At 47.5% G+C, this 26575-nt stretch overlaps 1 protein-coding gene across 1 annotated transcript in view; it reads left to right on the forward strand.

The window, feature by feature from the left end:
- Nucleotides 1-26369, forward strand: part of EEPD1 (endonuclease/exonuclease/phosphatase family domain containing 1) — a 49911-nt gene extending 23542 nt beyond the window's left edge. Inside the window, exons 2-7 of the mRNA XM_026052333.1 lie at nt 2628-2679; nt 17467-17577; nt 20864-20998; nt 21909-22041; nt 25455-25649; nt 25865-26369. Of these exons, the coding sequence (XP_025908118.1) occupies nt 2628-2679; nt 17467-17577; nt 20864-20998; nt 21909-22041; nt 25455-25649; nt 25865-26064 (826 nt within the window). The 3' untranslated portion in view covers nt 26065-26369. The remainder of the gene's footprint in view (nt 1-2627; nt 2680-17466; nt 17578-20863; nt 20999-21908; nt 22042-25454; nt 25650-25864) is intronic.
- The last annotated feature ends 206 nt before the right edge of the window (nt 26370-26575 follow it).

The following is a 26575-nucleotide window of genomic DNA, read 5'->3' on the forward strand; positions in this document are numbered from 1 at the left end:
GAATTTGAACCTAATGAGCAAAGACAGCATTATTGATAGTGCTTCAAGGAATGAAACGTCTTATGGCTGGCTGCCTGGAGACTAACATTTGCATCTGCCAGTTCCTTTTGACACAGAACAAGTACCAGGTACCAGCTGGGCRCAAAGCAAGAGGCTATTGGGAAAGCCCTCATTTGTGTTAAGTCTAGAGTAGGAGAGGGAAATCCTTTTCTTATTGAGTATCAAATAAACAGACCACAAAAAAAAAGATCTCCTTCTTGCAAATTATATAGCGTTGTTGAATTTAGACTTGCTACTGGACCTGTTCATGCAGAACATAAACATTTTGTAGAGGTTCTTCACCTCCGAGCAAGAGTTCAGCATCCATGAAAATGAAAGGGGAGAAAATAAACTCATTCTGGTCTGAGTCGGTGTGCTCAGTTTGAAACAAGAGCATGGCAGGGGAGGCATTCCTGTGGGGTTCRTAGTGTGGTAGGGAATGAGGGTGGGCTTGTACAATAAGAGGCTGAGCTCTAATGGCAGCAGGATGTGTGCTGTGGCAATCTACACTGTTTCCTCTGCAGCTACTGAGGGTCAGGTAGTCCCCAGCCAATGTTCTAGAAATAAGTCAGCCAACTGGTAAAAGCAGCAGCAGCCTTAACTGATACACTTTACCTTTTGGTGGTGAAGTGCCCTAAAAGTCTCAGGGAGCTGTTGGCTTCGAAAGGAGAACAGCATCAGGAGTAAATGCCACGTTGCCTTGGGAAAGGGCATGGCCAAATGCCACCTTTCCTGAGGTGCCACGTGGCCTCGTGGCCCTCTCTGCAGAGCCCAGCTGGGGTGAGAGCCTTCACGTGCCAGTATCCATCCCTCCTGCGTGTCCCGTGCTCCTCCCAAGGGTGCTGCAGCAGGGGCTCCCGCCCGGGCTCCAGAGGTGGGTGGCTTTGATCATGGCTCTGTCTCTCCTGCCCTCGCCRCCTGGAGCATGTTCACCTGCATCGTGTTGGAAATTGTGCCCTTGCTGATGCAGCCTCTGCCCGCTCCGTCTGGAGAACAGTGGGCTGTATGGGCTGGAAATGTATGGCCTGAGACTGCTTTATAATCCACTGGGTATAGTCTTTTTATGATGCTCTGAAGACCTCTGAAAATCAGAAGTGCATTAAGGTGAAAGCACATTAGTGCTTAGAGGTTGGGTTGTGAATCGCCTTAATGGAGAGCACTGTAATGCAGTGGAAGGACATGGGCAAAGCTACGTCTCGCCAGCTTCTCTTACAGGATGGACATGCATAATTAATGCATGAGATGTCAGGGGGCATTCRGGAATTATGCAGCATGGCTCTGAGGCTTGGGAAGGCAAGGAGAACTTCTTGTAGCGCGTGGCAAATTATGTCCTTTGGTGGACACTTCCACATGAGCTGCTCCTGCAGTAYTGAACATGAGTGTCTGACTGTACTGGCTCTTTGCTGTGGCTCTCTGCGACTGGCAGAGTCATTTAAACAGTATTTATAGGCATCATTTGATCCTCTTCTGCAGTAAAAATGTTTGTGCATCCCTGGGCAAAGGAAGTTATCTTTGGGAGTCCGGAGATAATATATTGAATGATGGGGTTTAAGACTGGGTAAGGGAGCTCAGCAATGTGAGTTGCAATACCTGCCTATTCCATGAGCAAAGAGCAATGTGGAACTATGGCACTGAGGTGCCCCTCTCCTTTCCCTTGCCCATACAGCAAAAGAGGGGGGACTGATATTGATCCTCCCCCTTACATGCTCTTATATTCCTGTTTTGAACTGGGAAGGGTTAGGAAATTGTTAGACTTGCATCTCTGTTCAGGTTCCTACTTGTCCTGGGAGAGATGCAGTTTGGCGGGGACAGAGCAAGACCTTTCCCAGAAATGCCTTAGTGGGAAGAGCACTGGGCTTTGCTCTGTGTGTATACCAATAACTAGACGAATCACAGAGTCACGGGATGGCTGAGGTTGGAGGGGACCTCTAGAGATCATCCAGTCCAACCCCCCTGCTCCAGCAGGGACACCCAGAGCACAGGGTGGCATCCAGGCAGGTTTGGAAGACCTCCAGAGAAGGAGACTCCACAGCCTCCCTGGGCAGCCTGTGCCAGGGCTCTGTCACCCTCACAGGGAAGAAGTTCCTCCTCACCTGGAGATGGAACTGCCTGTGTAGCTCATCTACAGTGTTGTAAACATTCAGGAATGACTGTTGTGAGCCTGACAAAATACTGATGAAAATCAATTGGTATTGAGGAACAAAGCTGGCTGAAAAAATGACCTCATGCATGGAAATATTTAGTACTTTCCCTATATTTGAGGATTAGAAGATCTTTCAGAGTTAATCTAAGTTACATAAGTATAATGATTAAAGCAGTTTCTCCCAAAGGTGAGTTTGGTCACGCTTGTTACTCAGAAAGCAGAAGATCTGTGGAGGACAGCTATATCAAAGGAAAAAAAAAAAAGTAACACTTGCTATCTCACCGTAGCTTATGTTCTAAGCATGGTTTGCATTTGCATATCTATAGATGTTTTGCAAAGTGAGAAAATATCCACGAAGCTCTTTTTTTGCTGCTTGTGTTTCTGAAATGCTTGCAATGCAATGATTCATTCTTTTTTATTTCTGGTGTGTTTATTTTTCTGACAGCATCAAGCTTTTGGCTGTGCAGGAGCTGGTCGATAGAGAAGCGCTGGAAAAGGTATTTAAAAATCTATCTATCTAATACAAAAGTAACAAGTTATTCAAGTTCCTAACTTTATGGGAAGTCCTACACTGTAAAATGGGACCTCTTTTTAGTTTTATAGTACAAGTGAGAGGGGCAGCGTTTTTCCAAGCTGATTGTGAACTCTTGGTGTTTTCTGGTTTTACCTTGGGTTTGGAACAGGCCTTCTCCAGTCTGTCCCTATTAGCTTTCCCCAAGTCACAGAATCACAGCATGGTTGAGGTTGGAAGGGACCTGTAGCGATCATCCAGTCCAACCCCCTGCTCCAGCAGGGACACCCAGAGCACGGGGCACAGGGCGGCATCCAGGTGGGTTTAGAAGATCTCCAGAGAAGGAGACTCCACAGCCTCCCTGGGCAGCCTGTTCCAGGGCTCTGTCACCCTCACAGGGAAGAAGTTCCTCCTCACATGGAGATGGAACTGCCTGTGTTGCAGCTTGCACCCATTGCCCCTTGTCCTATCACACTGAACATTGAAGAGCCACAAGTCTGCTCATTGCTAGCAGTTAGAAGGAGTAGATGATTTGAAATAACAAAGATGAGTGTCTGAAGAGGAAAGTGCCCCTTCCAACCTGCAGCTCGGGAGGACAGCAGAAGGTTCCTTGGAAGGAAATGTGGTTTAATTTAGGGATGGAGGGATCAAAGCAGCATCAGCTGAGTGTGTAGGCTATATCAGTGTGAGCTGTCCCCAGGTCTGCACGGGGAAATATGGCCTGTACCATACATTGGTCAGGAGCTGCAGCAGGGATGTCCATGGGACATTGCGGGGATGTCCCATGGGATGCAGGCGAGGAGCCCTGTGGAGCCCTGGCCTTTTCTGCCACTGTGGATGTGGGAGCCCTGCACGAGGAGCACGTGTGGCCCAGGCTCAGCCAAGACGAGGGCGTCTCAGCAGCCTGAGATCCCATCTGCAGAGCTGGGCTGGTAGCAACAAAAGGCTGGGATGGGGCCCTGGAGAAGCAGCAGGGGACTCGGCTGCTTCTCATTAGGGCTATTGGAGCACCTGCATGCCTTCTGTTTTTAAATTCCAAAGCCCGGTGATTCTCCTCAGCCAAGGGTATTTCAAACACAGCAGTTACCCTATAGATCGTTTCCCGCTGTGTGAAGAAACAAGTATCATCTTTTCATCATTTCATGATTTTATTGCCTTGGAGTGTAGGGCTGGACTCCCAATGCCCACCCTGGAAGTAGGGATCCCTTCATGTTCTGCACAAGCTACTTTGTCTTTGGGTCAAAGAACCAGCTGAGAAACACCATGGGAATATAAAAGGCTCCATAGGCTTCAAAGAAAACAACTGGGTTCCTAACCATGCTGGGAGACCACCTGCATCTATGGGTTTTGTGGCAGCACTGGAATGACCTAAACAGCCCCTCCACCTGACAGTGACCTGAGGAGACTTGGTGGGAATGAAAGGTGAGGATGATCCTCTGTTTAGAGCAGATCCTCTTGCTCCCAAAGAGAAGGTGCTGCAGTATTCCAGTTACAGCCAGCCCTTCCTTTGCTGCCTTTGCTGGGTACTCTAGAAATCCGGGAAGAGAGGTCTTGGGTCACCCTTCTCACCTGGAGGGGTGARGGGCCTCTGCTGAGCTCTGACTCTGGGTCCAAAGCGGGGGATTTTGTTAAAAGGCGCCAAAAGAGGACGAGGAAGGTGATCCTGCAGGTTTTGTATGCAAAGAAGATTAGGTTCTCAACCTAATCGTTTTTCAAGAGAGATTAATATGAACAAATTGTGGGGTTTTTTGTTTTGTTCTGTACTAGTTTGTAGTGCTGCCTCAGACAGATTGTCAGCTTCTGTGGCCCCTCACAGGCACTGCACATTTCTCACCTTTTTTTGTCAGGCCTGTGCCTCCCCTTGGCCCGAGGCCTCCTCAAACAAGGCTTGGCAAGAAGCAGTGACCTCAGCCTGGTGGGAATTGCCACTGGAGCCATTGTTTGTGGCTTTGCAGGAAGCTCTTCAGAAAGGCTCAGCATCAGAAAAATGATCTTTCTACACTGAGCCGCCTTAATATTTGATATCTGCTTTCATACAATGCCAGGCTTAAAGAATGTAAAAGGCCACTTTAGCCCTCTGGAAAATAACAGCGCTGAATTATATAAGTTCAAAGAAATTTGCTGCCTTTATTTTTCAAGTACAGAGTGGGAAAAACAGGAGGCTGAAAAACATTCGTTGTCGTGTCTGCTTGCAGAATCRGGTTTTGAGAGCGTGCTGAGCTTTGTCTTCATAAATCATTATATATCTGCTTGATATTGCAGGAATACAGAATATTATTAAACGATCAGATCTTAGTATTCATTGCAACACGGGTTTTATGTTTTTGAAGGGAAGGTTTCCCTTAAGTTAGCTATGGACATAATAACCTCAGGGTGTCCTCCTATAATACATTTTCCAGTCTGTCATATTTCCTTGCATAAAGTAATAGATGATGTTTTTGGAACTTCCAAAGCCTCTAAAACTCAGTGCCGAGCTCTGAAAGTGATATATGTTCCTGATACTTACATAAAAACTCAGAATGAATAAAATCACTTTGGTGAACAGCAATGTCTGTCCCCTTGAGAAGACTGATGGGCGCAAATCCATGTTCAGGCTGCAGACAGCCTCCATTAAATCAAATCACATCCAAGTTAAGTATAGGTGTGGTGAGCCTTTTCAGATCCGTAAGGAGACAGTAAAGAAAGATGATCTGGCCCTGCAAAGCCCAATTTACTGCCACCTCTTGGAAGTTTTATTCTGGAGGTGGAAGCAAGCACGGGATGCAGCAGGATGTCAAGGTGGTGGGAGCTGCCACGGCTGGGTTCCTGAGAAGATGCTGCAGAAGGTTTGTGCTGAAGGGGCTGCCCACCAGTGCAGAAGCTGTCCCTCCCTCAGTTACTTACTGATTTCTTCCAGCAGATTCTTGGGGTTTTTTTTCCCCTTTTAATTCCATCTTTATCATCTTGGTAGTTTAGTATTCGTTTTTTATTCCCACCTTGACCCTTGCAAATAAATCGATCAAGCAGCAGGGAGTCTTGTGCTGTACAACGACCCTGCTAAACTCTCTAGATCCTGCTGCTTGGTGGGGGACGTTCCACCCAACAGCACCGTAAGCCAAACTCGTGCCAGATGCTGCCCGCGTTGGTACCTGGGCTGACTGACGCAGAGGGCAGGATTGTCCGGCTGCAGTTACAGACCCCGACGGCCTCGGAGCCGCTCGGCAGCTTTCCTGCGAGGTGCTGCTCTGCCCTTCACCCAAGCTCATCTTCCCCAGTGCTTAACRGCACAGGAGGAAGCCTGGTGTACTTTGCAAGCATTAATCACGTTTATTGGGGGAAGGGGAAAAGATCATTCCCCCGAGGAACATGCTGTTTTTATCATTTTAAAATAAATCTGTTCAGATAATTAGCAGGTTGAGCTTTTCAGCCAGCTGATGCTTCACATTGGTTTCTGGTTTTGCATTTAAAWCCATAGTGCTTTTCCAAAGGCAACAAGTATGCAAAAAGTGATTTAGCATTGGGTGCTTTGATGCCAGCAGCATGTTTATGAAGAGCCTTCCTCAGAATACTTTTGTCTTTTTTTGTTACAAACTGAGCATGACAGAATGAACTATTTAGCTAAGAACAAAGGTAACACTGACAAAAATTTGAACAGGGGAGGCCTGTTTCATGTTTTTGTTTGGGATGCAATAAAAGCCCAGCAGATGTAGCACARAGCATGCACGTGAGCAGAAGCTCCTATAAAATCACAGTTTAAGGCACACATATAGTCAGGGACCAATGGAAGCATTGCTGTAGGCAGCCTTGAAACAGTCTCTCCATGAAGTTAAGCTGGGACATCAATGTTATCCATGATATTAGAGATTATTGTCTGTTTTGGTGAACCTTAAGTGCTTTGTTTGACTGTCCTGGTATCACCGTAGAGCTTTTCATTTTGCTAAAATCACAAAACTCTGGAGCAAATAATGTTCTTTGCATTGTGTTGGTGGGAGCCACCAGCCCAGGTCACACGTGGTGGCTGCTCTGCTTGACCTGGGCTGGCGTTAGGGACGCGCGGCAGTCGGAAGTGACTTCTGCTCAGGGATGATGCTCCTCAAGTTGATGCTTTGCAGCTGGAACACCAGGCTACGTAACAGAGGTTTCACTATGAAAATAAGTCTGTGTCTGTGGTTCTGTGTTTATACACTGCTATGTTCGCTTCCTTTCTCTCTTCATGTGAAGTGTTGTTTCTCTTTCCTGGAAGAGAACATCTTAGCSCTTTGGAATAATCCGGAAAGCTAAACAACTAGCACCCAAATTAAGCAATTGCTCAAATCTATTCTTATTCTTTGTTATTGTTGTGGGGGTTTTTCCTCCTTCCTCGATGGTGAGGTAGGATGCCAATGGTTTCTTTTTCTACCTGTGGCTTGTTTGTTGTGACCGGCGCTTGTCTCATGTCGTATGGCCTCAGCTTTGTCCATGTGCTAAATGTTCCCTGCACGAAACGTCCGTGTCTGTGCTTGGGCCACATTCACTCGTTGCCACCCATTCCTAGGATGCAGAATTTCTGTATCATGCTTAAGGAATCAATGAATCACAATTGGGGACAAGAGGAGGTGGCTTAATGTAGTCAAAGAAAATCTACTTGCTTGTCAATGATCAGACCTAGGTTTTGTTTGAAGGGAGAGGCCTTTGAGCGTTGAATGCAGCAAGGAGTATTTCCCACTTCCACAGGGAGAGAGTGGAGAGATCCGGACGAAGAGGGGATGTATCACTGCAATAGTGGATGTTTCAGCTATTTTCAAAAACAGAGTTTTGAAGCACTGAGCTGCACACTGCTGTAGTGTTCCCCTTTCTGCACAGAGAATTTCAAGCAGAAATCTGCTTTTGTTTTCTTCACCCAGTGCACAGTTTCCTCCAGATATTATCTGAACATAAAAAGTGTGACGTCAATCRAGGTTCCAGAACTTCCAGTATGAAATGCATCTGCTAGAGGTTTTTATTTATCTTTTGTCTGCTTTTGAGTAGATTGAGCCAGATCAGCGTTTAATCGTGATTAAGCCCATTGTAATCAGTATTCTTCCCCAAATCCCTGTCAGAGGAGAGCAGGTTATTTGTGAAAGGTTATCCCTGGGAGCTTCTGGATGTTCCAAAGAGAGGTCCTGCTTTCTGCTTGCATGTGTGAGCTGATCAGTTCCCGTATGCAGGGGCAGGAATTTGCTCCCGTATCTGCAGCTCCCAGGGCAGCTGGGACGCAGCTGCAGCGTGAGCTGCCCCTCCTTGCCATGGAGCAGCTCATCAGCCTGGGACCTCTGTTTGGTCCCATCACCTTTTCCTCGCAAAAAGTTAAATTAAATGCCACCCTCGCAGGTAAACCTTATTCCCAGGTACGGGCCAGCAGAGCCCTAGGAGCAACCGCCAGTCCTCGGCTGAGGATGAAGAGGGAAGGGCTRGCCTCGTCCTTCCTCCCGTGTACGGCCTTGCCCCCGTGCTGCACGGAGGTGCCGGAGCTGTGTTGCAGCTGAGCCCTGCAGCTCTCCAGGGTGGCTTCCCTGAGAGGCCGGGAAGCATTGCTGGCATCCGTGATGGAGCTGCAAGGAAATCCAATGCTTCCCTCGGGAACTGCTCCTTGAAGACTGTAAACCAGCTGGCAGTTAGAGAGTTGGTGGCTGGAGATATGTATTGCCAGTTCTTGAAGCTCTGCTGTCCCGAAAGAGGTTGGCCCCTTTGAAGCCTGAGTGTATCTGCATGTCCTGGATGGCCACACGAGGAAGGGAACAGGAAAAGGGGGTGCACAATTTGCCACGGACTYGCTGAGCATTTCTCAGCAGGCTCTTCCAGATGCTTGGCAGCCTCAGGTCTCTCCTCTCCATTCCTGAGTGGAGAGGTGCTGGTTTCCATCAACACGAGTGACCRTGAAGGTGCGAGTTGGACTCAGACTTCACCAGGGTGCGACTGAAGGGTGTAAAAACTGACAGGTGTCAGTTGTAGTTGAAGGGCATTGTAGGGGAGCAGCAACAGCTTTGCTTTTCCAGGAGCTTCTCTTTCAGAAATCTTCTTACCAACCAGTAGGCTTCTTTGGGGCATCCCATCCATTAAATCATCTGAAAAACCCTGCAAGGAAAGAGCTTTTGCCTCTTATTCTCTACAGAGCAAAGTTGATCAATCAATATAAATTTTAATGTTTTGATGGACGTAGCAGCAAGAGTGATGTAATGTCAGCCTAAATCTGTTCTTATTTTTGGTGGTTGATCTTCATGAAGTAATGTGATTTTTCTCAACAGGGAGCCTGTGTCCATTACATCTGCTAAAGCAGAACTTTGTACAGGGTTAGTAGGTTGTCTGTCCCTGCACAGCTCTGTGAATCCTCTTTTTGTTATTATTACTTTTCCTCTTGCAACTCTATAAATATTTCTTTTGTGAAGGAATATAGAGAGAAAAAGGTGTATGAAGAAAAGGTGAGGTGAAATGATCTAATTTTAGCAGACTGCAGAGATCCTCCTGATAATAAGCATCCAAAAATGAAGCCATGGAATAGGATACAGGCCGATTTTTAAATACCTGTGCAGAAGGTGGCACAGTGTTCTATAAGGTGGTATAATCAGTGCCAGAGGGAAGAATAAATATTTGCAAGTGGCAATGCTTGTGAGTCACATTATATATACTTCTCTCTTCCTTGTATTTGTGTTCTTACCATGGAAAATAATGCCCACTCTAAACAGAAAAGTGAATCGGTTGGAGAAGAGCAGAAATAATAACACTTGGAAAGGGATGGCTGGAAATAAAGTGCCCTGTTAATTGGGAAGTGCTTTCGGTTCCCAAGGGCTTGGCCGTGTCCCCGTGTGTCGCGGCAGGTAACGCTGCTCTGAGTCCAGCTCGAGGTGCAGCAATAAACACACGCTGCAGCCCATACGCTTTTCCCAAGCCTGTCATTAAAAAAAAAAACAAGCCTAATTTCCCAGATATGGAGCTGCCCCGTTTTGAGTGAAACGGACCAGCTCGGTGTGAAGAAATAACTGCAGGTCCGGAGGCTCCTGGTTGCTTGGTGCCCTGCGGATGGCCACGAACACAAGCTGGGATCAGCTCTGCAAACACTTGGTGCCCAGGCTCTGGCCATGGAGAGCTGTGCAAAGCTCAGCTTCCATGTGCTGTGGTTGCAGGGCTCGTTTCTGGCTGCCCTCCGTGGAGCAGTATCCACAGCCATCCGTGATCCGATGCCTTCTTGTGCAAATAATCTAAATTATGCCTTTCCTCAGGAGAGCTGTGTGCTCCTGGGGGAGGCAGCCTGTGCTCTTCTGAAGTGGTGGATTAAAAAAAAACCCTTGTCCTCTTCTTTTGGAAATAATTAATTGGAAGGAAAAAAGGAAACAAGTTGAAAAGAGCAGCTGAGCATTGCAGCAGAAAACACAGTAATAAGTAGATAGTTCAATAGTGTGTGGTGGCTGTGATTCTAGCTCAGCTAACTAATGGGGCAGAGCATTTCATAGCCGTGAAGGGAAAGTTGTTGAACACAAGGAATTTTCCTGTAAAAAGCAGCTTGATTAAAAAAAAAAAATAGAAAAGAAAAAGATGGCTTAATAAGCATGTGGGCTTCTTGGCTTCTTCTTTCTTCTCTACATCACATAAGTTCCCTTCACATGCCATTAAGACAGGTACTGGTTACTCTGCCTGTCTATGCAGAATAAAACCCGAAAAGACTTCAAGAATAAATTACAAGGCTTTGTGGTTGTCCTTCACAACCTCCTGAACCCAAATTCCTTCACCATGTTTAGAAAGGAAAGTGGTATTTGGATAATGTGTGTCTTTTGCAAAATGCCTGTCCCGTGCAGTACAAGTTCAAATCTCAGCTTGTAATGGAAACGTGAGAAACTAGAACCCGTGCGAGTTTGTCGTCCCTAGTATGGATTCCTTGTGTTGCACGGTGCAATTCTTTGGCAGTAGAAGATGAAATGAGAAACTTGTGTCTTGCAAACACACACGGAATGCTGTTGTCATAGATTGCTAGCTGTCATAGGCCAAGAAAAAAAAAGGAAAAAAAAAAAAAAAAAAGGAAAGGAGAAGTGCTTCAGAGCTATACTCTTCAGCTTCAGGTAAACGTTATAATATGTTAGCATATGGCATGAAGGAATACCCCTAAAAGTGGAAATCACAGGTAAGCCTCTAGACATCTCAGGAGTCTTTCAAAATGAGAATTCTCCTTTTCACAACCTGACTTAACCTGTTGTCAATCTTTTTTCCTCCAAAGTCATTGCATTCTTTGAAAGCCATCCTATTTCAGGTCTCAAACGATCTTTTTTTTGTAGTTTCCCATTCTTAATAATAACATATGTATATTTTAATTCATTGTAGTAGGTACCAATAGGCTGCAGCACTTGCCTCTGAGCCAAAAATAAAACCAAAAGAAGCAAGGCTTTGATGTGCTCAGGAAAAGTGTCTGGTCTTCAAAAATATTTAAATTACCTGGCATATTTAAAGATTTTATCAGCTCTTGCTCTCACAACACTGTCTAGATAGATCCAGTTTTGGAATGCAGCTCTTCTATTTTTGGTTGCTCTTAGACATCACACTGGAGCTGTTGCTTAAAAATAGACGAAGAAAAGAAATATTCTAAGCTTTTAGTGACAGTCTTTTCCAAGCCCAATGTATCATTTACCAAATGAAGCTAAATCAATTCCTGGTACAGTAAGCTTCTACAGAAGACTATATAATTTCATGTAGCAGCTATAAAATGAAAGATGGAAGTCAAGAGAGAGGAGCCATTATAGGGAGTCACAGTGGAGAGACGGGACGCAGTGAAGCACAGTGAGTGTATAAAACATGAGGAAGCAAAACTGTAGCATGGTGCCTTCGGTGTCCCTGTGCAGAATGTATTAAAATCTGCTCTCAACAGGCTGCTCTTACCTCCCTCCTTTCTTTCCCGTAAAAGCGTTACCTACTTCATGTGATTTATCATCTTTTTATGTGTTTATTCATTTTTCTTACCCACACAAGGCGCCTTGTGGCCCGGGTCTGCTGGGGAGCACAGATACCATCCTGGGCCTGGGCCACCTAAATCTTAACCGGGGCAACTCCAATAGGCAGCGTTACGCTCATATGAAACAAAACTTCTCAAACACACATTTTTGCAAATATTGGTGCCCTCTTTCATAGAAAAGGGGCAGTGTAGAGTTGCACTGAGCGTTTGTGAAGACTGCTTCTCACTACAAAGCAAACTGGCTGAAAAACGGTATGCGCTCCATTTTGACGGTATCGTCTCTGCTGGTTCATGTGCCCGTGCTCTGCAGCAAAGGTTTCCGTGCCTTCCTTTTGATCATCTATAAAAAGCCCTTGTTTGTTTAAATAACAGCTTTGTTTAGAGTGAAGCTAGAAGAACGTACACTGGCCAATGATTTGAATTGTTGTCCCAGGGCCGTTATGATCAAAACATGAACGTAGAGCTGTTTTTATGGGCTAGAGTCTCACTTTTTAATCAATTGTTCAAAGATAAAAAAAATGTAATTTCCTCTCAGATATTACAAAGGATTAAGCTGCGAGAGGGCTGTGGTTAGTTGTGATTTTGCTGGGAGGATATTGTAGAAGCTCGTTGACTTTTTCCAAAATAAGTACTCAAGAAGGAAAGCAAACAGTTTGTGAGGGAAAGCGTCCAGGCCTCCTCCTTTCCAACTGACCCTGTGTAGCTTTACCAAAAACCAGAAATCTAACTGGTTTGATTCAAGCAGAATTAAGTATGGAAACAAATCATTATACCCTTTTGATAATGGAGATGGAGTTAAGATTATCAGAGAGCAGAATTATTTCCTGCACAGTCACCCGGTGCCGAGGTGAGGAACGTGGCAGTGCTGGCAGGGGCTCGTGCACTTCCTGGGGTCTTTTTGAATTCCTGTCCGTGGGATGATTCAAAATCAGGGCCAGGTTCATAACAGGGCTTAGCTACCTGGTAGGACATGGAAAGTATGTGCCTAGAGGCTGTTCTGTGGCTGTTGACCTTTCGGTGTATTTGTTCTTCATCTTTGCTTCCATCAGAGAATTCTTCTCCTAAATTTTATAATTTGGCTGCTATACATTACACACTTTTTTTTTCCCCATTCTTTCTCTATAAAGCTATAACTTTGTTGTACACTTATGTCCAAGAGGGAGAAGTGAAAAGCTCTTCCCGAAACCAGGGTGTGTGGCACCTGAAATGGAGTCCCTGGGGGCCCTTGAGCCCCTTTGCAGACACGCATCATGAGCTATCCAGCCACTCCTCTTTGTCCCCCAGGCTTTATTTGCCTTCATGTACTGTCTATGCTTGAACAACACAAGCAATAAACATTACAGTATCATTAAAGACACCTTCCCAGAAGGGGCTCACAGTGGGCAGGTAGAATTTGTATGATTTTGTGTGTGTGTGTGTGTGTGTGTGTGTATACACGGTTTTTGTATGTATGATTTTGGGGCTAGTTCTGCACAGAGGAAATGGATGCATTCAAGGAAAAAGCAAGCAAACAAGGCTGGCTGCGATGACGCTGATGTTGGGAGGAAGTGGTTGAGTGTTGAGTCTGTGCTCTGGGCTGTAGCCATAACAGTGCTTCCTTCTCCCCGGGGTTATGTTGGGTTCTACACGGATCCAGAGGCAGCTGAAAGGCAACTCAGTTGCCTCTACTAGCCTAACAAAACATCTCATAAAATGCTCTATTTTTCCCTCAAGAGAAGGGCTGCCGAAGCAGGCCACATCATGGGAAAATTGAAGTTGTTAAAAAAATTGCTGAGAGCTTGAGGTTAACTGGGTCGGGCTCAATTGGGAGGCAGCAGCCCTTGCTGTGTCCTGCATGCTGTGCATTGCATTAGGGTTACAGGTCCTTGTTTCTGCTTTTTCTGGTTGGGAATAACTTTGTGCTCGTGGATGAGAAAAATAAAAAAGGAAAGATAATGTGTGGCTAGTCCCACGAGCATGACTTTTAGCGTAGAGAATACCCAGTGATGAAGCAGAGGAAATATTATAGAAGATGAGGGTGATGAAGTGGAAAGAGGGAGAATCGGAGAAATACAAATTAAAGATTGTATTAAAAGATAGTAGCTCCAACTGACCTCATGAAGTCCCTGTCAATCCTGTTCTTCTGCTTGTTTCAGGAGGGGTGTTTTGCTATCAGAGGAGTCAGGGTTAGAGGTTGGGGCTCCTCAGATACAGCTCCACAGCTCACAGCGTGTATCTTAGGTCTATTTTCTTTATTTCTTTTTTTCTTGAAGCACAAATCCATCACTGGGAGATGTTCTCTAGCATAAAATATTCTTCTCCCTTATCTTCATTTTTTTCCAGTCCCTAACCTGAATGTTCCTGAGGTCCATGAACTACTACTAAGAAGTCCATGGAAAGTAACAAGAAARTGAACCCAGTATTAGAAGACTTTTACTATTATTATTAATGCACAGGCCCAGATTTCCACTTTAAGATTTTTCCTGGACCAGCAATTTGAGAAAGGTGGAAAATTTTGACCTAATATAGTTAAGCATCTTTTATTTTTGTTGTTCCTGCCCCTCTAAACTATTGGCAGCTCCTGCAGTTTTCACAGGTCATGATGAGCTTCAAGCCTCTCTCACCATAGGGATGTCCAGCCTTTACCAAGCGAACATCTCTTACTAGATCTGAAATGATTAGGAATCGATAGGAGATTCATAAGCATCTCCTGCTTCTCTCTCTAGTGCTCTGTAAAGGATCTGTTCACATAAAACATTTAAAAAAAAAAAAAAAAAAAGGATTTTTTTTCTCCTTGTTCTTACTTCTCCCCTTTGGAAAGAGGAACCAAAATGGTCTCACTTTAATGAATCAAGTTTGCTGTTTACACTCCCTGCAGCGCCCTTTTGGCCTGAAAGCATCTGTGCTAATTAAGCAGAAGGGAGAGTTAATTGCTCCGGGTGCCCTCTGAAGTCCATGGGGCGATGGCTGCGCAGAGGCCCCGGCAGCCGCTCACCCACCAGGCTCCTCTCCCTGCTTCCCCTCTCCTCTTCACAAGGGGTTTGGCACCGAGCAGGGCGCTCTTTTTTGGGAAGAGAGGAGACTGTTGTGCCCGCTTGGAGCGGCTGCACAGGGGGCACAAATAGCGAGGCCTGCGCTGGGCACCGTGTCTGCAGCTCTGCCCAGTGCTCGCTGGCATTTCCCCTGGTAAGCAGCGCTCCTGCATCAGCAGGTGTTCAATTTAAGGTGTACATTTACTTAAAATATGCTTAAATATAAGTGGCTTTTGCTGGCAGGGCTTAATGTGCCCTGGGGAGGGAAAAGGAAGGGCGCATGAGGGAGCTGCCGGTGATGGAGGCCGCCGGTGCGAGCCAGCCCAGCAGCGCTGGTTCCCGCTCCCCTCTCATCCCCACCTCGCCCCATCTTCCCTCCACATTTTCCAGCTGAGCTTTGTGGGCAGAACAATGTGATTTAAGAAATGCCCTTCCCACCTGAGCAAAAAATACGGCCTAAGCGAGGAAGCTGCCAGATCCGCAAAATCTGCACGCCCCTAAGGCCTGGAAAATGGGCCCCGACTAAAGCCAGGAGCCTTAGGCCGAGTTTGCAGGCGCCAAAACTGTGCCCAGAGCGGCCTGATGCCTTCTGAGCAAACCCTCTAATCTCACTTGTCAGCTTCTTGTTTGAGCAAAGTTAAATCAGGGCCTTAAAAAATCAATTTGGAGGAAACAACTCTGCAGCCCGTTGACTGCAGATGCTCTTTTTAATAAAGYGATGGTTTCTGCGGTATTTACTCAGCCCTGGCTGGATTTTCTCGGCCGCTGCAGCCCAAAGATAACTTGGCTCTTTTGCCAGTTTGGCGGAACTTCTGCCTTCCACCAGCTTCACCGCGCGTTTGCTCCCTAAACTTGTTTGGGTGTTGGAAAACTTTGCCGAATTCCCGCTGGGGAAAAGCTGGCAGCAGTATGTTAGGAACGACCGCTGTTATGGGTGCCATTTATTGAGTTTATTACGTAGCGATCGGTACCTGTGTGAAAACAGGGCTCTGTCCTTGGTCTCCCTCCTTGTTTAACGGCCCGGCCTGTGTGTGGRCCTGGGCCTGAACCCCCTGCACAAGGAGGTCCCGCCAGGCTCGGCCTTGCAAGGAGCTACTTCAAACACATGTCTGGCGTCCTGGCTTTGGGCAAGGCATTGAAATGCTTCGGCCCTCGGACATAAAAAGGCTGTGGAATCACGTATTTCTTGGATAAATGCTTACTTCAGAGCTTTAGACGCCAGGATGCTGAACCTAGGGACAGGGCAGCTATTAAAAGAGCAGGTTTAGATGCTGTTTGAAACAGAAGATAAAGGAGRTGTAAGAATAACAGCCACGCAGACCTGTTGTCCCATCCTTTCACTGGTCCCCCACATAGGAAATGTCTCCATCTGTGTAGTTACCATCGCAGCTCCTCAAAGTGTGCTTGGCCAGAGGCACGTCCCACTGTGCAGAATCAGTGTCTGTGCAGGAAAGGTTACCCTGAGCCTCCGAAATCCTCTTTTGTGGTGTTGCTGCRTGTTGTGGAATGGCCCTGTGGATGCAGGGGCTGCTCTGAAGAGGGCATTTCAGGGCAGAAACCTCAGTTTCAGTATCTGACACCACAGAGCAGTTCCCTCTTGAGCTCTGTTTTGAAACTTCTGGCAAACAAACACATACACAAACAGATTTAAATATAAACCAAAAGGCTTTTCCAGGGCATAGTCTCTCTTTTTTTTTTTTTTTTTTCAGGTGGAAGGTCATAGCCAGGTGGACTCAGAGGCTTTCCAGGTTGTCCCAGTTGTATCATCCATGCTCTGTGGGATGGTTCTATGTGTCTCCATATCCGTATACTTGTCCCTGGGACTGTGGCTGTACAGCTGTGTAGACTGTAGAAGCTGTGTACAGCCGTAGGAAGACTATGGATCAGAATGTATGGGTGTACAGCTGACACATGCATGCACAAGGAGGTTTAAACATCCGCAAAAACCTCTCTCCTACAGTGCATATACCACAGACTGCTTATGTTGGACATACATAGTCATAGGTGCATCAAATGCCAGGCCAAAATGTGGCTCAGCTGACATCCTGTGGGTCTGTTGACAGCATTTTCAAAAAGGCTACAAACCTGGGGCAGAATTTGCACAGCAGCCTGTGTGGTTTGTCTCTGGAAGACCTTTCATGGTTGTAGTTTATTATTTGTCCATTAAAATGTAGGTGTTGATACATACCCTGCACTTGTGTGGACCTCCCTCCTGTGGGCTTGCACTCTCCTGCAGCACCCCCAGCTTGCTCTTGGACGTATTAATTTGTCTGAGGTTTCTGAGCCTGAGCTTTCTGCTTCCTTGCCCTCGAGTAACCGGCGTGTTGCTTCTCCTGAGGCTGCCCCACAGCCACCAGAAGTGTTTGCAGGGAGCAGACATTCCTAGACSGCCTCACGCCAGGCCCCAAACGGGGTGAGAAGGAGGCTCCTCCTCTCCCCTGGGCACTGCCAGAGGCCGGTGCGGCCTCGGCCCCAAGGCAGAGCTGTCTGAACCCAAAGGATTCAGCCGGCTGCAGCCGCAGAGCTGGGGCTGCCCCTATCCTGCTCTCCCCGTGCCCAGGACATATTTTGTCCTTCCCGTATCAGCCTCTTCCGAGGGCTGCGGAGGCTCCTGCTGCCTCCAGAACCACAGCTCCAGTTTAGCAGCTAACTGCTGCAGGGTGCCTGGTCTGCGTGTCAGACACGGCCTCACATTTGAAGTGGCTTGTGTTTAATAATTCAGGAGAGTATGGCCGCTGCTCCTGCTCTGCCGTGGCAGGGCCTCTTCGCCTGCTGATTGCTCTCTTTCTCAAACCTGCAAAGCTGATGTATTTTTTTTTCCCCTCTGCAGTTTTGTATGGAGCTGAACCAGCCGACGTTGCCAAACATCCGCAAGTGGAAGGGCCCTAGAGGATGCTGGAAGGGTGTTGTTTCCGAAAAGCCCTCGGGCCAGCTACATAAGGTACATTAATCCCCAAGCCTGCATTTTGCTTTGTGGTTTTTTTTTTTTTCCTTTTTCTCTAACCAATGACATATTTTTGTTTTGTTTGAGGCAAACCATTCTGCAAATCCTTTTGCAGGAACTCTTCTCTTTTAAGCTGACTTCTTATTCAGCTTTAGGTTTTTTTTTTTTTTTTTTAAATAAAAATCTTCCTCAATCTGCAGCATAAAGGAAGAAGGTGCCTGTGTGTTTGGGGACTGATTTGGTGGATAGAAACAGTGCAGAAGTGTACAGGAAAAGCCACACATTARGACAAGGAAATAATCCTTCATTCTGCCTTTGACATGCTGAAGTATTCCTGATTATTTTTCCACTAGGCGGCTATACCTGTTCTGGGCTACGGCACTGTCTGGAATTTACAACTGCTTCCACCTTCCTAGTTTGCAAAGGAAGATGCCACAGAGGGGCTGCTCGGCAYGCTGCCCTCAAATGGAAAAGGAGCTTACCTTGTGCATTCCCTAAAGGGCTCTGCACGTAGATATGCAAAATATGCTGTAGGCTCTATTTAAAATCAGCCCTGTGCTGCAGTATGCCCTCCCTGCAGCATCTTGTGTCATGGGAATACATATATATACATATATATATATACATATGCATATATATATATATATACTGAAGTGAGGTAGTAGCCCAAAGGTTAGTAGCAGTTGTATTTGCTGCCGTTGATAATATCCGAGGTGTAGGGCTAGACTCAGCTAACTGTGACCAGAGGTGATGATCCCACCACAGGGTAATCTCTCTTTGGCCTTTAAGAACCACAGTGAGACCTGGAGCAAGGTCCTCCTCAGACTCAGGCCTCTTGTTGTTGAACAGGAAAATTCCTGTAATGCAGCTGCAACATTCAGGATTGTTGTGTGAGGAAAATAAGGACCGGGACATGTAAGTAAATGGAGGTTGCCTAGTAGTAGTGCATAAGGCCATCTTCATGTGTTCTGAATATTGTTGTTATTAAATAAGTGCCTGTGATTGTGTCCCAAAGCTCATCACAGGGCTTAGAATCCATTTCTTAGTATCTGGATTTTCCAAGTCAAGTTGCTTCACCCTTTGTGCCATGACATTTTTTGGACCATGGTGTGCTGCAAGGGGTAGTTACTTCTGCAGCTTTCCTGGGTAAAACCCTAGGAGGAGAAAAGAACAAAAAGCAGCAAACAGCACATGAGCCCCCCACTCTAGCATCCCTTAAAAAGACACTAAGGGTCCGAATGAATTCAAGGTTTTAAAGAATTCCAGACAACACTTTTTGTTTCAAAACAGATGTCTAATCCCTTCCGGGACTTTTTTTATTCCCTGACTGGAAGTTTACCTTCAGGATCTCTTGTTATGCCACAGCATTAGAACACTAAATTTAAAAAATTGTGCAAAGTTGTCCAAGTTGTTCCCACTTGCCATTTCCTTATTCCTAGAATTATTCATAAGGCCCTCTCTTAAATCCAAAGTCGTTCATTGGTTCTCAAGTCATGTTTCCAAAGATAACAGTGGATGTTTTGACTGTGAACTGATGATTTAAAATCATTGTCTGTGTTGTTTTGCTGGTAGGGATGTGAGTGGGAATGATTCCCCAAATTACAGGAGCAGCCTGTGGTGAAACCAGGAATAGGAAAGTTATCTACTGAGTTTTTCTTTTACATTCCTTAACAGAAGCGAAATCTGGCTCTGCTACAAGCCCTTAGCCAAGCCAAAAATTCTATTCTACCTCTTAGCTTAGTTAATAGGTTAGTTAATAGGTTGAAAATCTATACACAAATACAACACAATAAAGTAATGCAGTGTTGCTCCGAAATATATAACCTCTTTGGCCCAAACTGATGCCATACTCCACAGTGCTAAATAATGCAAAACAGTGGATCGTATCAGGTCTGCACATATYGTTTTCCTCCTTTGCATCAGACTTCCTTGTTCCCTCACTCCTATTGATTTTTGGCAAGCGGGTTAATGTGAAATCTGGAGCCCAGGAACAGAGGGTGAACTGTGAATATTCTTCCACACCTTTGTAGCCTGCTYGGCTTTTGAACATTATATACTTGTGACTGGTGGAATAATCCGGTTGGATTTTTAAAATCCAAAAAAATTTAGCCAACACTGCAGCTAGGAAAAAGAGGTGGAGAGAACTGACAGGGCCGAGAGGCCTGGACCAGTTCTCAAGCCAGGAGACTGAGTGAGCCAAGGTATTTTTAGCTTGCACACGAGAGGAATTTGCCAGACTGTGTGTGGCTCRCAGAGAGCAGCTAGGAACCAGCGCGTGCTGTTTCTTGTAGCACAAGGTCTGGCCACCGTGTGAAATTAGGAGCCATCAGCTCTGAAAGGAAGTTCCTGCAGTTCATGACCACACTGCAGGYCCTTGCCAAGTGGATTCAAACAAAGATAAGGCAAAGCCACGGAGGGAGCGCCAGCACGTTGGGGCCCTCATCCATGGGAAGCTGAGTTCCAGTTGGGACCAAGAGCCAGCACCTGGATACCCTTGAAGATCCAGCACCCGGGTACCCTTGTTTCTCTCGTGCTCTCCCCTTAAAACTCTGCTGCTGGCCACAGCTGCCCGAGGGGAGGTGCTGGGAACTTGAACTCCCACGCAGGGCTAGGCTGAAAAAAAAGGGTAATAAACTACCTTGTTACTGACCACACCAGCAAGAATCAGCTTCCTTGGCTGGAAAAGCAGGAAATGAGGCCCCATAGCAGCCCACATAAAAGGCTGCGACTTGATCTTTCAACACTGTGGCAGCCCTGGGTATGGTCTACCTATGTATGTTAAAGCAGCTTATTAAATTGTTGGCTGGATGGAAGGGTGCAGCAATGCCCTTACTGACAGGCAGCACGTGGAGGGAGCAAAGCAGTGCGGATTCCAGCACCGTGCTCAGCAGAGCCCATGGGACAGAGGGACCTTCCCGTGGCCATGGCCAGTGAGCTTGGGCCCTGGCGTGAAGAGAAGCAAGAAGCTTTTCCACCTGATCCTTCCACCTCCTACTCACAGGCTCTTTCTGCCCGTTTTCCCTTACACTTTGATGCAGCAAGTTAGACTTCCTGCCCCTGCAATTGCCAAGGCAGGACATAAACCTGTATCAGCTTTTACTGCCACGACGTGTTTTGTGAGTAACACACCTCTCTGGCAACACAAACAGTGATGCTGAGTTTCTAAACATCTAGGTGAAAGTTGCAACGAGGGGACTGCATTTGGGCAGAATGTTTCTGTTTTACCTTCTTTTAATTAATAGTTTTCCTTATTTATTTATTTATTTATTTATTTAATTTCCAGGGTGTTGAATATTCTGGCTTCCTCTGGGATGCGACAGCTGGCATTGAACTGAAAGATGCATCTTCTCAGGAGACCGCACAAACTAACGGCAACGGGAAGCACTCGTATCCTCACCCGTATCTTGCACATTTCAAGGTAACCACAGCTGGGCCAACTGACCCTCGCAGAGTTGAGCTTTTAATTAAAATATTTTGAGTGAGAGGCTTGGAAAAGACACAGATAAAAGTTGCATGAGGTGAACATGTTATCAGTTCAGCATTTTCTCGTGCCTTGTATAGCAGGGTAAGTCTATGCACTTCAGAGAGACTGAGGCTGATCTCTCTTGTACTGCTGGGATACTGCAGGGTTTCCGTCCTAAAGCTTCTTCATTGCTCCAAACCCACTTAAGAACATGACTCATTTTGGAAAGTCGCTTGGCTCTGTTGGCTGTTCTGGGCATAGGCTTGTGTGAACATGCAGCCCCTGCTGTACACAGGCTCTGATGCAGGGGTCCAGGCTGGGCAACTGGACATCTCTAGTAATGCTTTGGGTTACAYTTTTAAGTATAACAGGTCAAAAGAAAGAGTATTACTTGTGCCACGGGACGAAGCATGTCCCAAAAGATTGCAGGGAGCTGGCAGCTTGTTTCAAGGTACATTGAGTTCCTTGGTTATTCTCTGTGGCAAGTCTGGGCCGATCACAGGAGAGCAGTAATTAGTCCATGTAATGACCATGACATTATTTGTCGCTTATTAACAACTGGCGTTGCATAACCTGATTTTCCCAAGCAGTCAGGTTCGCTTGGCAGCTGCTGCAGAAGGAAGCTGTTTGCTTAGGAACATCAGTTTTCCCCGGAACTGAAAATATAGTGGGGTATTGTTGCCAAATGTATTCTTGTTGTCTTAAAAAAAAAAAAAGAAAAAAGAAAACCACACGCACAGAGCAAAGCAAGTTCTAGAAACCAGGACGGGCTAGTGAAAGTGCCTGACATAGGTATTTGCTTTCGCCTTTGTGACCTTCCTTGTCCTATCTTTATCACATTGATTTCTCCTCCTTCCTCCCCCAGGTTGGAATGAATGATCTAACGCTGGTTAACCTCCATCTGGCCTTGCCGCCCTCAGCAGGAGAAAACACAGGCAAGAACCACGACAGCCACAAGCTGGCCAGCTTTGCACACACTCTGCAGGAGACGCTGAAAGGTATGGCCTTGCTTCCATGCCAGCTCCCAGGGGCACAGCCATCAYCTTATCTAATCAGGAAGAATCTAGAAAGAACGCCTGTCCTCGTGCAGGTTCACAGGGACYCTCATCAGCTTCACACTCTCTTGAGCAGTATTTACACCTGAATGCTCCATAGAGGTGTTTTGCACAGATGTGTAAAACTAGATGTGTTTTTCCTCTGCATGTCCTAATCAACACAGTTAGCACAGGGGTCCCWAGTGGCTTTCACACTGTTCTACCGATCTTCTACTGAAATCCTTCATTATTTTAGGCTAGTATAAGACCCGACTTCAGGGAAAAGGAAATATGGAGGCTGAGGTTAAGCTTGTCTGTATCTGCTTTATGTATGTGAGACCTACCAGCAATCAGGACAAAGCTTAATGACTTTTTTTTTTTTTTCCCCCAAAGACATAGGTTCTATGTGTTTGTTTTTCATTATTTTGAGGTATTTTGGAAAATTCAGTGCAAAGYAGGAGATGTCTGCTAATGAGACAAGAGACCGGGAAGCAAATCCTGCTGTTACATGGGTGCAATATGCAGAATAATTCTGTTGATGTCAAATCAACTGCTCCAGTTTTGTGCCAGGATGAGTAACATGCATTTTTCCATGCAGCAAAACAGCACGTTGTGCGTTCAGAGTGCTGCTAGTGAGCTTTTTATTGGAACAGGAAACTCTAGCACCTTGTTTACTCCTTAGCAAAGGCACAAGAGGGTTACAGGGTTGTGTGCCCAGTGCTTTTCAGCTTGGCCCAGCTTTGCAGGGCCAGTCACCAGCTTCTGTAACACCAGTGGTGTCTGCACTTTTTATGCTTGTGCTTTTGGGTTTCCACTGGAGCTGCAAGAAGCCAGAGCTATTTTTAAGTGCTACTGATTTAAGTATTTGTCCGCATACCTTGAAATTGAAAAGGCTGCAGCCAAGCGAAGGGATCATTGGCCTAACCCCAGAGGCTGTACTGAGACACAGACAAACGTGAAGCTCTTTGGAAGTCAACAGTTAGGTTTCCTCTGGATCTAAATTTAGTTCGACACCATCAGGGCTGCTTGTTGTTTCGTGTTTTTCCTTTCATATGGTGTACACATTACTGGAGGGCCTTGCTCTTGGCTCAGGCTGTCACAYGAGAACGGACTCAAGTTTCCCCGAGCGTGTGGGGTGCAGGCCTTGTTTCACACACACATGATAGGATTCGGTTGCTTTCCACTACTGGATTACTCTGCCAGAATCAACGACATTTATAGAAATACTGCAGCCCTTCAGTTTCCTCCAAGTAAGCCCTTCAGATAGGGGTGATGAGGACTGATTTTGCTGTGGATGCTACGGGGSAGTTTCTGATCCCGCTCTGCTAAGGCCCTCCTTCATTATCTTTCATGCTTATGAAGAGGCACCTGAGGAGATTCGGGTACCCGACAGGGCCTCCGTGTCATGCAGCAGTTGTGCCCTTTACTGCTCCAGGGGATCCCGGTTCTCCCATTCCCCTCTTTCCCTMCAGCCGTTCCGGAGCGGCTCCATGGCTGCCAAGTTCCCGCATCCTTTCCGCCCGCCCCCGTGTCCCGCGGTGGGGTGATGGCCACGTGGGCTCTAGTCTGGATGTGACCCAAGTTGCTGTGATCCATGCACCGGGTTGTTGCCTTAGTAGCTTTGTCCCACCCACCTTGGCCACGGTCTGAGATTTTCCATGCGTTGGACATGAGGCTGAGAAGGCCTTTGAGAGGCCACCTGGCTGCCGCTGGCTGCAGGAAGGCCCTGGGGGTTGCAGGGCCTGTTTAGTTTATCAGGGCACGGAGTCAGGGCATAGGGAAGGACCGCAGGGCTCGYTGGGCTGCCGGGAAGGACAGGGGGGCTTCCCAGCCTGTTCACGTGTGGGAAGGAGGCTGCAAGGAGCATGCACGGGACTGCACCCCTGCAGGTGCTGCCCCTGTCACTTGTGACCCTCATAACTCCGCGCTCCGAAGCCTCCCGAGCGCCATCCCTGCTTCCCGGCTGAGCTGGAAGCGCCGCGGGAGGCCGGTGCTGCCCGGGTGGCCCCGTCCCTGCCCGCTGCAGYCCCCAGGGTGAAGGAGGGCAGCCCATGGCCGCTTCCAGCACCTTCCAGCCCCTCGATGCCACTCCGCAGGCTCGGCGCACCCGGCGGAACGAGGCCGGGCTCGTCTCCCGGCTCTCGTCAAGCGAGAGATCTTGGGGGTTTTTTGTGTGTTTGTGCAGACATGCAAAACTGTGGGCGTTTTTATTTGTTTCTTGCGGGGAGACATGCAAAAAGGAGGGCTCCCTGCACACTGCTGGACGCTGTGCGGGCCGGGCACGTCCGCCTGCCCCATGGGGAGAGCTGCAAGGGCAGGAGCCGGCTCGGAGCCACGACTTGAACGTTTCCTGGTAGCTCTTTACAATGCTGCCTGTATCCTGGGGTTGAAACCTTCACAAGCCAGTTCCTCCCAGAGTGACTCTGTCCTTCCCTGTTAGACAGGCACCAGTTTTACTCTCGATTCTAATGGGCCTGAAAAGTGCTTTTTACTCGTTATTTTTGTCTGCTTGTTTTAAGGAGGAAGGGCCACTGCCATTAACCCTTTATATTTTGACATGTATTTCACCATCATGCAATTTCCAGTGCAGTTTGCAGCTTGCAGAGGGCAGAGCACCCGCCGTTCCCTCGCTTCCCACCGGCGCCTTGGCGAGCTCGGGGGCTCTGCAGCCAAGCACTCCTTCCTGGCAGCCAGCGGTGCCCCTGCGCCCTCCCCGGCCACCACGGGCAGCGCGGAGGGAACAGGTTCTGCTCTTTAACCTGTGCTCCCTCTCCCGGCCTCCACAGCAACAGCACAAAGCCTGCAGGTTGGCGCAAGGGCCCCGAGCAAAGAGGGGGTTCARCAGCCCTCTTCTCCGAGGTCGCCTTTGGAATAACTTGGGGTCTCCAGCAGGCTGCTGCTTGGGGTTTTCCCTTGGATTCTTTGGACCTGGTGTGTCCTGTGTCAGGCTGCGCCCCCCGGAGCTCCCTGCAGGAGCCCTGGACACGCGCTGTGCCAAACACGGGCAGGACGGGCTGCAGGGGACCTGCCGCTCACCCAAGGAAAGCAGCTCAAGCCACGGGCTTCTGAAAAGCCCCAGGATCAGAAGAGCTCTGTGATGTAGCCTTCGAGTCAGTCGTTRCCCATCTTGTTGAGGAGATGTTTAAAAACGAGCATAAAATTCCTGCTGGATTTCTTTTTGTCACAATCAGAATGGCTGTAAATATGTAGCTAATGCAAATAAGTCTTTAAACAGTCTAGGTAGTGCGGGGTAGTGCTACTCAGTAGCCGTATWTTTCCTCCTGCTATTTTCTCCCTTTTCTTTTGTATTTAAGCAATGTGTGTGCCTTTTTGCTTCACTGATGTCTCTTTTTCTTCCTGTTTTGTCTGTTTTCTAGGAGAAAAGGATGTGATCATCCTAGGGGACTTTAACCAGGCCCCAGACAGCAGTGACCATGACATACTAAGGAAGGAGAAGTTCCATCACTTGGTCCCTTCCAATACTTTCACCAATATCAGCACCAAGAATCCTCAAGGATCTAAGTCAATGGATAACATCTGGATCAGCCGGAGCTTGAAAAAGGTCTTCACAGGTAGAGCTGCTTTGCAGTTGGATTTTGCAGCCTCTCTGCGGTTGGTGGTTGGTGTCACTTGGGAGTAGTGTTGCTCTGTGTGTAGTGACTTTCCACAGCTGCTGGGGAGGCCGCCGGGAATTATTTAATCGGCTTGAAGGATTTGCAGGCCGGTGGGTTTGGATCCAGGCATCCTTCTCCTCCTGATCCAGGCGCTACAATTCCTTCTCCCGCAGGTCACTGGGCTGTAGTGAGGGAAGGTCTCACCAACCCCTGGATTCCCGACAACTGGTCGTGGGGCGGCGTCGCCTCGGACCACTGCCCTGTGCTAGCCGAGTTCTACGTGGAAAAGGACTGGAGCAGGAAGGAGGCGCCGCGGAACGGGAACGGGGTGACGGTGGAACGCAGCGACTCCAGCGCCAAGCACGAGCGATGACGAGCGCTCGAGCTCGCCCAGGGCCCTGCCSAGGACTCCGCTCGCCCTGGGGCCGCAGCAGCTCCATGGGCTCAATGTGCTCCGCCGTGAAGCGGAGCTGCCGGCCCCTCTCCCTGCTTCCCACTGACTCCCGGAGAGCATCAGCACTGGGTGCGGGCGGCTCTCGCCTTGGGCCCCTCATGGCTCCTTACAGGGGGTCTCGCGGCACCAGAGCAATCGTGGCTTTTTATGGACCCTGTGGACATTTCCATGCCCGGAGACTGGGATGAGAACTGTACAGAAAATAAAACATACTTTTAATACTGTGGAAGGTCTTGTTAAAAAGCAGCCAAGGAGGCTTTGTGGTTATGTTCGGGGTGGATGCAGTGGTTATTATTCCTTTGCTGCCTCGTAAATCGAGGGAATAATGGAGGCCATAAAGAAGAGAAATGCTGCAGGAATTCCCGAGTTTGCAAGCACAGCTAACTGCTTGCAAAAGCTGCTGGAACRTGGCACGGTGGGAGGGTGGGCC

The sequence above is a fragment of the Nothoprocta perdicaria genome, unplaced genomic scaffold, assembly GCF_003342845.1.
Source record: "Nothoprocta perdicaria isolate Ctin4 unplaced genomic scaffold, notPer1 scaffold_87, whole genome shotgun sequence".
NCBI lineage: Eukaryota > Metazoa > Chordata > Aves > Tinamiformes > Tinamidae > Nothoprocta > Nothoprocta perdicaria.